Here is a 12,813-nt window from a genome sequence, read left to right as displayed (position 1 = left end):
GCTCAACTCTTTCTCTTGCACACAAATCAGATAAATCACTGCCATGAGGAGGAGCCGTTAAGGTACTGAGGTGAAGGGATAGGAGGAGAAGTAGGGAGAGATGAAGAGGATTGATCCTAGTATAAGATTTTGCAAGTTAAATTCCCATTAATTATGAATATAGATACTGAATCTCAGTCATTATAGCACCCATGGTGTGCTGTTGGTGTTTCCTCAACAGAAAGCTTAGCTATTTTCTTATTAATTTTTTATTTTGAAGTACTGTTTTAACACATCATAACTTCAAAGTTACAGTTTTTATTAGATCTGCATTTAATGTATTAAGTAGTACTGTATAGGAATTTATTATTTGATATCAATATTTCAATATAATTGGTTTCCTTTGTAAGCCTATATATTTTATGCACTTACAAACATTTTCTTATAAGACAACATAAGACTTTATCAGACTGCCAAACCCATGACTAGTGGGAATCTCTTTATTGAAACATGAAGCAAGAATGGTTGTTCACTCTAGTAATTAGCATTCCATAATGCCTAATAAGTGGTATGAAGAAATGTATTAAGCCATGAATATTCTAAGTGATTCATGCTTTGATTCTCATTTCATTGCCTGGTAGTGCTAGAATTTTGGCCCATGGTTTGCCTTTTTTTTTTCTCCCATTGTACTCTCTCAGTTTTATTTCTTTCTGCAGAAAAACTTTTTGTTATTGCCACCATTTTTATTGTTAGGTCTACTATTTTAGATTCAAAATCCTTTTTCTGAACATGTAATCTGCATTATTCTGTTATTCACCCTTCTTTAATTTACTCACTAGGCTTATAATGCTCTAGATCACCTATACATACAAATAAGATGCACAGTCACCCAGAAGGTGTCAGGCACTCTACTAAGTAGAGAGTAGGGATTAAAGATATATAAAATCTACTCTTTCTTTTCAGAGTTCCTGTCATAGGTAAGTGAACCAAGAGTTAGAGCAAAGTGAAGTACTATGAGAAAGGTATACAAAGGGTACTTTGGTCACTCAGAGGAGAGGTACTAACTCAATTGTAGAGGGTGGGTAGAGGAAGTCAGTTTAAGGAAGATTTCCTCTTTATATATTTATTTATTTATTAAGATTTTATTTATTTGACAGAAACACAGCAAGAGAGGGAACACAAGTAGAGGGTGTGGGAGAGGGAGAAGCAGGCTTCCCGCCAAGCAGGGAGCCTGATGCTGGGATCGATTGCAGCACCCTTGGATCATGACCCAGGCCGAAGGCAGATACCCAACGACTGAGCCACCCAGGTGCCCCTAAGGAAGATTTCCTAAATGGGACGACAGCCTTCAGAGATAGAGACTGGTCAGGCTGTCCATTTTCTCATGTGCCTTTGTGTGTGTATGTAAGTAATAATCTAGACAGAATAGTATTCTTTGGGAACTAATAATGTGAGATGAATGTGAAGTTAGTGTGAGAGATACATCTGGGGGCGTCTGGGTGGCTCAGTCAGTCAAAGTGTCTGCTTTTGGCTCATGTTACGATCTCCGGGTCCTGGGATTGAGCCCCATGTTGGGCTCCCTGCTCAGTGGGGAGTTTGCTTATTTCCCTCCCTGTGCCCCTCCCCAACCCTCACTCGGTCTCTCTCTCTGTCTCAAAAAAAAAGAAAGAAAGGAAGGAAGAAATATGTCTAGGAAAATAAGCAGGGACCAGTGAAGTGTTTATGTAGAAATTTTATATCAGATTTGCTTTTTAGTAAGGTCTCTCTGGCAACAGTGATTGAGAAGAGTTTTCAGAAAAAAGATTAAAGGAAGATAAGCCAGTTAAGAATCGTAATAGAATCTAGAGGGGAGGGCGCCTGGGTGGCTCAGTGGGTTAAGCCGCTGCCTTCGGCCCAGGTCATGATCTCAGGGTCCTGGGATCGAGTTCCGCATCGGGCTCTCTGCTCTGCAGGGAGCCTGCTTCCTCCTCTCTCTCTCTCTGCCTGCCTCTCTGCCTACTTGTGATCTCTCTCTGTCAAATAAATTAATAAAATCTTTAAAAAAAAAAAAAGAAAGAATCTAGAGGGGAGTAGCAGTGGAGTTGGAGGAAAGGGCCAAAACTAAAATATTTGGTAACTGGAAACTTAGTAAGTAGCAGTAAGGACTGTGATGGAGGGACTCTAGGAAAAGTTGCAACTCAAAAGCCAAAAGAGAAATTTTAAAGGGGTATAAATGATTAGGCAGCACTAGACAGGGGTGCCCTTGTGTCAGGAGGGAGAAGCTTATGTGCATTATGGAATGGAAACACAGTTTGTTCTGCAAACTTTGGCTAGAACACTAATCATATTTCGGGAAGTCCTAGGAGAAAAACTGAAAAGGTGAATCAAGACCATATTTTTTGAGGTTCCTGACACCCATTTAGATGAGTTTTCATTTATTTCAGCAGATTCTGGGGAACCAGTAAAGATTTTTTTTTAACAGAATGTGTCTTGTAATTATGTTTGAAGAAGATTCATTTGACTTTGGTTGAAGGAGACTAAAGGTAGAGATGTTAGGGTGTCTGATTGGCTCAGTTGGAAGAATATGTGACTTTTGATCTCAGGGCTATAAGTTTGAGCCTCACTTGGGTGTAGAGATTACTAAAAGAAGTAAACAAACTTAAAAGATAGAGATGTTAATTAGCAGCTATTGCAATAAAATGAGATGGATACAGAGAAATCAGTGGATTGGACATAATGGTCTAATCTCTAGAACACAAAGTTGATATTCCGGGACATGTTGTATATGTATAATTCAGTGTGAATGGTGTCTCCTGGAGTTATAAGCCAGACTCTAGTTTTGATTTTGGCTGACTTGAAGAATAGCAACCATGAGGAAGTTAGGAGGAGATACTAGTTGACCAGAGAAAACTAATGTAGTTTCTTTGTTTTAGCAACATGTGTTCTGTATACATCCACTACTTCTCTAAAGTCCAAGGTAGTAGTCATTTTTTAAGAGATTTATTTATTTTAATTTATTTTTTTATTTTAAAGATTTGTTTGAAAGAGAGACGAGCATGAGTGTGAGCATGAGCGGGAGGGTCAGCGGGAGAGAGAATCTCAACCAGACTCCACAATGAGTGGAGCCCGATGCAGGGCTCAGTCTCACAACCCTGAGATCACAACCCAAGCCAAAACCAAGAATCAGACACTTAACCAGATGCTTAATGAACTGTGCCACCCAGGCACCCGTAAAGATTTATTTTGAAGTAATCTCTACACCCAACATGGGGCTCAAACTTAAAACCCTGTGATTAAGAACCTCATGTTCCACTGATTGAGCCAGCCAGGTACCCCTACTTTTCTTTTTTATAAAGATTTTACTTATTTATTTGACAGAGATCACAAGTAGGCAGAGAGGCAGGCAGAGAGAGAGAGGAGAAAGCAGGCTCCCTGTGGAGCAGAGAACCCAATGTGGGGCTCGATCCCACGACCCTGGTATCGTGACCTGAGCCGAAGGCAGAGGCTTTAACCCACTGACTTTAACCCAGGCGCCCCACCCCTACATTTTTTTGTCACCAAGAAACTAGTGTAACAGTATATAGTACCTGAAATTTGGCAATTCCTTGCTTTATATAATTAATTAATAATTAAGAATAATAATAATTAATTATTTAATTAATACCTACTGAAGGACAGCCAGGTTTCTAATTTTCTTGCTATTAAAACAAATTATTGCAGTTAAAAAACTTGTATTTATATCTTTATACACTTACACGCTAGTATATCTGTAGGCTATCTTACTAGAAATGGGAGTGTCTTGGGATATTTAAAACTTTTACAGGTTCTGCCCAATCACCTTCTGAAATTGGATAGTAGCAGTTTATATTCTGTCCAAGAGTACAATTTTATTACACCTGTATCATTACATCTACCTCAGTGTTCTTATTCTCATTTTAATAACCTACCTTTTTCTTTTTTTTTTTTTAAAGATTTTATTTATTTATTTGACAGAAATCACAAGTAGGCAGAGAGAGGGAGAAGCAGGCTCCCTGTGAAGCAGAGATCCTGATGCAGGGCTCGATCCCAGGACCCTGAGATCATGACCTGAGCCAAAGGCAGAGGCTTAACCCTCTGAGCCACCCAGGCGCCCCCCACCCTATATGTCTTCTTAATTATTTAAGAAATGAATAACAATTTGTTGCTGAAACTTGGAGGCTAAGATTTTCATTTTCCTTTAACATTGTGGTATTTTCACAGGTAGCAGGAAAGAACTCAGAAAAGAGAAATTGGGGGCACATGGCTGGCTCAGTTGGTGGAGCATGTGGCTCTTGATCTTGGGGGTGAGGATTTGAGCCCATTGTTGGGTGTAGAAATTAATTCAAAAAATAAAATCTCTAAAAAAAAAAAAAGAAATGAGATAGTAATGACGTTCACAGGATATTTCATATGTTACTCCTTTTGTCTTTTCTAGTTTGAAATACCTCTGGACTCCATATGTGTGCATGTTAGCAGCATTTGGTGTATGTTCTCCTGAACTTTGGATGACACTTTTCAAGTGGCTTCGATTACGAACTGTACACCCAGTATTGTTGGTGAGTCATTGTTACTTTGGGTTAAGTACTTGCTTCTCTTTCAGTTATATAAATGGAAAGCACATTGAATATAATTGAAATAGCACGAGTAAATCATATTATGACTTGAGGTTAAAAGATCTTGTGAAAAACTTTTTTTTAATATAATTTCTGATTATAAAGTAAATGCATTTAAATGCAGACAGGTAAAATACATCTCTCTCATGAGAGAGTCAGACTTAGATTTTCTCTCAGTTCATGCTTTTAGTTCTTGAAGGGTAGACTTAAGGGTGACAAACAGGCCAAGAAGAAGGCTGTTGTCCAGGTACTGGACGTGGTGGATGGAAGTGATAAAAACTTCAATATATTGAGTGTTCACTCAATGAAATAAAACATTGCATGTGCTATTCAGTGCTTACAAAGACCCTAATGGCCAAGTTTTATTATCTGTATTTTGTAGATGAAAAAATTAAGGCTTAAACTGGTTAAATAACTTGCCCAAGATCACATGGCTTATAAATGTGGAAACCATGATTTATACTTAGGTTTTTCTGACTCCAGAGACCGTTTACTTAATACTGTGCTATACTAGAGTGAAAAAAATAGTAAAAGAAGGTTAATAAGACTTGGTGCTTCATTAAGTATGGAGACTAAAGAAGAAGGAGAAATCATAGATATTTCCTAGGTCACTAGTTTGTGAGACTACGGATTGTGGGGTTATCATGAGACGATGGAAGAAGAACAGGTTTTGACAAGGAGATGATAGTTAATAATCTTCTGTAATAGTCATATTGTGTTTTGCCAGTCTTTTTCCAGAGAAATTTATATTTTCTTATTTTATTTATTTTTTTAAATGTTTTATTTATTTATTTGACAGCGAGAGATCACAAGCAGGCAGAGAGGGAAGCAGAGATGGGGTGGGGGGGAGCAGACTCCCCGCTGAGCAGAGAGCCCAATGCCGGGCTCAATCCCAGGATCCTGGGTTCATGACCTGAGCTGAAGGTAGAGGCTTTAACCCGCTGAGTCACCCAGGTGCCCCTGTATGTTCTTATTTTAGCATAATTATTGATATATACTGTCTATTTTTCCTGTGTTAATTCATTATCTTTTTGTTGATAGCTGTTTAGGTAGCACAGTTCAGTGTCCTTTGTAAACTCTTAAAATTTAAATTCCTGTGTCAAATATTGATTTTTTAAAAAAAAGATTTTATTTATTTATTTGACAGACAAAGATCACAGGTAGGCAGAGAGGCAGGCAGAGAAAGAGAGGGGTAAGCAGGCTTCCCGCTGAGCAGAAAGCCCAATGCTTTCTGGATCTCAGGACCCTGAGATCATGATCTGAGCTGAAGCAGAGGCTTTAATCACTGAGCCTCCCAGGCGCCCCTTGATTTGTTATTTGAAATATAGTATAAATGTTACCCTTTTTTATGTTCTGCCTTTATATAGTAAACATCTATGTCTCACTTTATGTCTTAAATTCATTAGTCTTCACTGTTCTCACTCTGTGAACTAGATTCCACACTGACTTCAGTTTCTCTGACTGAAATTTCTACAACTGTAAGAATCTGTCATTGGTCATAGAGTCAGTGTCTAAGACTTCCTGAAATGTATTTATCCATAATCATTTTTCTTTCAATGTTTTAGGCTCTTATTCTGAGTATGGCTGTTCCCACTATAATAGGTCTCAGCTTATGGAAAGAGGTAAGAAAATCAGATTTTTGTATTATTAATATGTACTTGCTTCTCAAGTACTCAATATGTACTTCAAGGTATTGATAAGTTTATGTCTGTGTAGCATATTTATGTTGAGACACTACTCTCACAACATAAAATGTGCTATTAGTATGCTTAATTTTTTATCAGTAGGAACATTAAAGAAAGAGCTAAGACTTCTTTTTTTAAAGATTTTATTTATTTATTTGACAGAGATCACAAGTAGGCAGAGAAGCAAACAGAGAGTGAGGAGGAAGCAGGCCTCCCACCGAGCCAAGAGCCTGATGTGGGGCTCGATCCCAGGACCCTGGGATCATGACCCGAGCTGAAGGCAGAGGCTTTAATCCATTGAACCACCCAGGTGCCCTGCTGAGACATTTTTGGAATGCCATGTGATGCATGTGTCTAATGCTTTTAAAATTCAGTTTATAATTGTCAAAGGAAATTACTGAATAAATAGGTGATATTATTAAGAAGTATTTTGGCATGAAAAACCCACAGCTAATATCATACTCAATGATGAAAAACTGAGAGGTTTTCCTCTAAAATCAGGAAAAAGATAAGGGTGTCTACTCTCTGTACTTACATTCAACATAGTCCTGGAAGTTGGAAGTCCTAGCCATAGCAGTCAGACCAGAGAAAGGAATTAAAAAAACATCCAAATTGGTAAGGAAGAAGTAAAATTTTTACTGTTTGCAGATGACATTATAGTATATATATATATAGAAAACTCTAAAAACTCCACCAAAAATCTACTAGAACTGGGGTGCCTGGGTGGCTTAGTTGGTTAAGCCTCTGCCTTCAGCTCAGGTCATGATCCCAGGGTCCTGGGATTGAGTCCTGTGTATGGCTTTGTGTTCAGCAGGGAGTCTGCTTTCCCTCCCTCTCCACTTTACCCTTCCCCTGCTCATGCTTGCTCTCTCTCTGTCTCAGATAAATAAATAAAATCTTAAAAAAACGAAAAAACCTGCTAGAACCGATAATTGAATTCAATAAGATCATAGACTACAAAATCTCTATACCGAAATCCATTGCGTTTCTATACACCAATAATGAATGAAGCAGCAGAAAGAGAAATTAAGAAAACAGTCCCATGTACAATTACACCAAAAATAACAAGATACCTAGGAGTAAGCCTAACCAAAGAGCTGAAAGACCTGTACTCTGAAAACTATAAAACAGTGACGAAAGAAATTGAAGATGACGCAAAGAAATGGAAAGACGTTCCTTGCTCATGGGTTGGAAAAACAAATATTGTTAAAATGTTTATACTACCCAAAATAATCTACACATTTAGTGCAATCTCTATCAAAATACCAACAGCATTTTTCCAAGATACCAACAGAATTATAACAAACAATCCTAAAATTTATATGGAACTGCAAATGACCCCAATTAGCCAAAGCAATCTTATAAAACAAGATTGGAGGTCTTACAATTCCAGACTTCATGTTATGTTACAAAGCTGTAGTAATCAAAACAGTATGGCAGTGGCACAAAAATAGACCCATAGACCAATGGAACAGAATAGGAAGCCCAAAAATAAACCCACAATTATAAATTATATGGTCAGTTAATCTTCAACAAAAGAAGTAAAAAGATGCAGTGGGAAAAAGTCTCTTCAACAAATGATGTTGAGAAAACTGGCCAGCTAAAAGAATCAATGTGGAGCACCTTCTTATACCATACACAAAAATAAACACAAAATGGATTAAGGACCTAAATGTGAGACCTGAAATCATAAAAATCCTAGAAGAGAACACAGACAGTAATTTCTCTGACATTAGCCATAGCAACTTTTTTCTAGATATGTCTCCTGAGAGAAGGGAAACAAAACCAAAAATAAACTATTGGGACTACATCAAAATAAAAAGCTCTGAACAGCAAAGGAAACAGTCAACAAAATAAAAAGAGAGCCTGCTGAATGGAAGATGTTTGCAAATGATGTACCTGATAAGGGGTTAGTATCTAAAATGTATATAGAACTGAGGCACCTGGGTGGCTCACTTGGTTAAGCATCTGACTCTTGATTTCAGTTCAGGTCATGATCTCGGTCCTGGGATTGAGTCTGTGTCAGGCTCCAAGCTCTGTAGGGAGTCTGCTTGAGAGTCTCTCTCTCCCTCTGCCCCTCCCCCGCTGTGCTCTTGCTCACTCAATCTCTTAAAAAACAAGTCCTTAAAAAAAAAAAAAAAAAAGATATGGGGCACCTAGGTGGCTCAGTGGGTTAAAACCTCTGCCCTTGGCTTAGGTCATTATCTCAGGGTCCTGGGATTGAGCCCCGCATTGAGCTCTCTGCTCAGCAGGGAGCCTGCTTCCACCTCTCTGTCTGCCTGCCTCTCTGCCTACTTGCGATCTCTCTCCCTGTCAAATAAATAAATAAAATCTTTAAAATAAAAAATTAAAAATTAAAAAAAAATAAAGATAGGCAGAAGACATAATTGTCCAAAGAGGATGTACAGATAGCCAACAGACCCATGAAAAGATGCTCAACATCACTCATCATCAGGGAAATGCAAATCAAAACCATAAGGAGATATCACCTCACACCTGTCAGAAGAGCTGAAATCAGAAACACAGGAAATAAGTGTTGGCAAGTATGTGGAAGAATAGAATCCCTCAATAGAATCCCTTGTACACTGTTAGTAGAAATGCAAACTGGTGGGGCATCTGGGTGGCTCAGTCGGTTGAGCATCTACTTTTGACTGGGGCCCTGATCCCAGGATTGAGGCATTGGGTCCCACATTGTGCTCCCTTCTCAGTGGGGAGCCTGCTTCTCCCTGTCCTGCCTGCTCTTCCCCCTGCTTGTGCTTTCTTTCTCTCTCTCAAATAAATAAACAAACAAATAAATAAATAAATAAATATCTTAAAAAGAAAGAAAAGAAATGCAAACAGGTGCAGCCACTGTGGAAGAGAGTATGGCGCTTCCTCAAAAAATTAAAAATGGAGCTATGTTATGATCCATCAGTTGGACTACTGGGTATTTACTCAAAGAATACAAAAACACTAATTCTTTTTTTTTTTTTTTTTAAAGATTTTATGTATTTATTTGACAGAGAGAAATCACAAGTAGATGGAGAGGCAGGCAGAGAGAGAGGGAAGCAGGCTCCCCGCTGAGCAGAGAGCCTGATACGGGACTCGATTCCAGGACCCTGAGATCATGACCTGAGCCGAAGGCAGCGGCTTAACCCACTGAGCCATCCAGGCGCCCCAAAAACACTAATTCAAAGGGATACGTGCACTCCTATGTTTATTGCTGCCAAATTATGGAAACAATAGCCAAATTATGGAAACAGCCCAAGGGTCCATTGACAGATGAATGGATAAAGAAAATGTGGTGCATGTATGTATATACATATGCACACATACATATACATATACACATACACTTACAATGGAATATTATGTAGCCATAAAAAGGAATGGAATCATGCCATTTTCAACAACATTGTTGGGTCTAGAGAGTATAATGGTAAGTAAATAAGTCAACCAGAGAAAGACAAATACCATATGATTTCATTCATACATGGAATTTAAGAAATAAGACAAAGGAAAGAGAAAAGAGAGAAACCAGAACAAAACAGATTCTCAACTATAGAGAACAAATGAACAGTTGCCAGAGGGGAGGTGGGTGAGGGAATGGTTGAAATAGATGAAAGGGATTAAGAATACACTTAACTTGATGAGCACTTAGTAATATATGAAATTGCTGAATCACTATATTGTACATCTGAAATGAATATAACACTGTATGTTAATTACACTGGAATTTTTAAACAATTATTTTGGCAACTCCAAAATTTAAATATTTGTAAAATATTTTAAATCCTTTAGTTTATTATAATGTAACATGAAGCTAATTGAAATTAATTGTGTGTGCATGAAAGATACAGCTGATAATTGGTAATGAGAAAATTATTGAGTCTAGGCATTAAATTAAACAAAATAGATTAGTTTTAAGAATTTATTTATTTGAGAGAGAGCCTGAGTTGGGGGGCAGGGGTAGAGGAGAGGGAGGCGGAGGAGCAGACTCCTTACTGAAAAGGGAGCCAGATGTGGGGCTCGATCCCAGGACCCTGAGATCATGACCTGAGCCGAAGGCAGATGCTTAACCGACTGAACTACCCAGATGCCCCTAAAATAGATTATTTATATTATTTGTAACTGAGAGGGAAGAGCAGCTCACTGAAAGGAAGTAAAAAGATCCATGACATTTTTCCCCTGGGAAAAATGTTCAAATACTCTTTGTCTTATGTTAGTTTCTTAGTCTTTTGAAATACTGTATAACGGTTTTAAACTTTCTGGATATATACATGATTATATACATTTATACATTTTGGAAATTTTGTTTTGCATTTTAGTTTTTTCCAAGATTAATGACAGAATTAATGGAACTACAAGAATTTTATGACCCAGATACAGTGGAACTTATGACCTGGATAAAGTAAGAATTGAACTGCTTTTAAGACTGTTAAATTGTTGCATGCTATCTAATTGATTTGGAGGAAATAATAAATTAATGCTTTTCTGTTCTCATAAAACTCAGAATTTTACCTCCATGCTTTTAGGGATATTTAATTTTTGATTGACTTATAATTCAAATTTTCTAATTGAATTCTTCACTGAAAATATAGCATTGTGAGGCACCTGGCTGACTCAGTCAGAAGAGCATGCGAATCTTGATCTCTTGGTGGTGAGTTCAGCCCTCATGTTGGGTATAGAGATTACTTTCTAATTGAATTCTTCACTGAAAATATAGCATTGTGAGGCACCTGGCTGACTCAGTCAGAAGAGCATGCGAATCTTGATCTCTTGGTGGTGAGTTCAGCCCTCATGTTGGGTATAGAGATTACTTAAATAAATAAAAAACTTAAGAAAATACAGCATTCTGAGTTTGAAATTTGAGATCTTGCCATCAAACACCTAGAAATGTGGAGTATAAATAAACAAATATTCCTTTGAATAGTCAAGATGATGCTTCTTTTGCCCTGTGTTGGAAGTGGATGAGTGGTGGATTGCTAGTCTTGGTAACCAACTTTACCAAAACTTAAAATTTTAGTTTTAATACCCATGCACATTTTAATGCTCACATAGAACCAGAGATGTGGTCTTGGGCCAGTGGATGCAGGGAACCATAATTGAGACACCTTTTCCCTCTCCCAACACATGCACATAACTAAGGGACCCTCAGAGGGTTACAGCATCAGGGAAAGGATAGACTAACAATCTAACAGGAGTGCTAGAAGCAGATGTTAAGAAGGCTTATATTCCTTGGCTTCAGCTTTTGGTCAAAAAAAGTTTTTCCTTTGAATCTGTAGCACTGGATCTGAATTCACATGGGTTTGCAGCTTGAAGTTATACTTGTTTAATCCAGGAAACCCCCAGTCAAGAAAGTATCATAAAAAGTGGTCCTGGGGTGGTTTGGAGTATCTGTTAATATTCTCAACCCAGGCTACACAGGTTCCTACAAATAAGACTTCATGAAGATGAGCTCTCAAATTACAAAACACATGAGGAAACAGTCTAATACAGTAAGAATTAGCTGTTGTTTGAGATCAACAGCAGAATTAGACCTCTAGCAATTTTTTTTGTTTATTTATGTATTTACTTGATTTATCTCTACACCCAGTGAGACCCTGAGATCAAGAATTACATGCTCTTCTGACCGCACCAGCCAGATCCCCCAGACCTGTAGCAATTTCTGATAATAAAACTTGTTTATGTCAGTTTTTGATGCATAATAGACTATCACAAAATTTAGTGGCTATAAACGATAAACATTTGTAATTTTGCACCATTTTGACAGTCAGCTGAGTCAGGGAAGTGGGGAGGATTCTTCTGGTCTGGGCCAGCTGATCTAGGACTGGCTAGCCTGGCATGGCCTCTCATATGTCTAAAGGTATCAGCTGAAGGGATGGAATTGACTTGGTCATGGGTCTCTGATCATACAGCCAGGTAGCCTGGGTTCATTCACAAGGTAGTGGTTGTAAAGTTCCCAAGAGAGCAGCAGGAGAACACAGATGCCAATGTCAAGCATTTTCTTTTTTAATTTTATTTATTTATTTGACAGACAGAGATCACAAGTAGGCAGAGAGAGAGGGAGAAGCAGGCTCCCTGCTGAGCAGAGAGCCCGGTGTGGGGCTCGATCCCAGGACCCTGGGATCATGACCTGAGCCAAAGGCAGATGCTTTAACCCACTGAGCCACCCAGGCGCCCCAATGTCAAGCATTTTTAAAGTCTCTGCTCACTTTATGTTGTTCTGTTGGCCAAAGCAGGTCACATGACCAAGACCAGCATTTGCTCCGAGAGCATAGGTATGGGAGAAGAATCATTGCAGGCGTTTTGTGACTAGAATACTCCACGGATAGACATTATAAAATGAACTACATTGGAAATTATTTAAGACATAGAAGAAGAAACTAAAACATGAAAAAGAAATGAAACACTATCAAAAATAGCCAAGAAAATGGGACGTCTGGGTGGCTCAGTTGGTTAAGCAGCTGCCTTCAGCTCAGGTCATGATCCCAGGGTCCTGGGATCGAGTCCCGCATCGGGCTCCTTGCTCGGCGGGGAGCCTGCTTCTCCCTCTGCCT

At 38.5% G+C, this 12,813-nt stretch overlaps 1 protein-coding gene across 7 annotated transcripts in view; it reads left to right on the top strand.

Moving 5' to 3' along the window:
• Positions 1-12,813, top strand: part of DPY19L4 (dpy-19 like 4) — a 69,430-nt gene that overhangs the window by 44,876 nt on the left and 11,741 nt on the right. For all 7 annotated transcript variants that reach the window (XM_044245277.1, XM_044245275.1, XM_044245276.1 and 4 more), the window contains 3 exons: positions 4,412-4,532; positions 6,155-6,211; positions 10,582-10,664. In XM_044245277.1, coding sequence (XP_044101212.1) covers positions 4,412-4,532; positions 6,155-6,211; positions 10,582-10,664 — 261 coding nt within the window. The remainder of the gene's footprint in view (positions 1-4,411; positions 4,533-6,154; positions 6,212-10,581; positions 10,665-12,813) is intronic.

Source organism: Neovison vison, chromosome 4 (assembly GCF_020171115.1).
Source record: "Neovison vison isolate M4711 chromosome 4, ASM_NN_V1, whole genome shotgun sequence".
Taxonomy (NCBI): Eukaryota; Metazoa; Chordata; class Mammalia; order Carnivora; family Mustelidae; genus Neogale; species Neogale vison.
The sequence above is the reverse complement of the archived record's forward strand: the minus strand, read 5'-3'. Positions and strand labels throughout refer to the sequence as shown.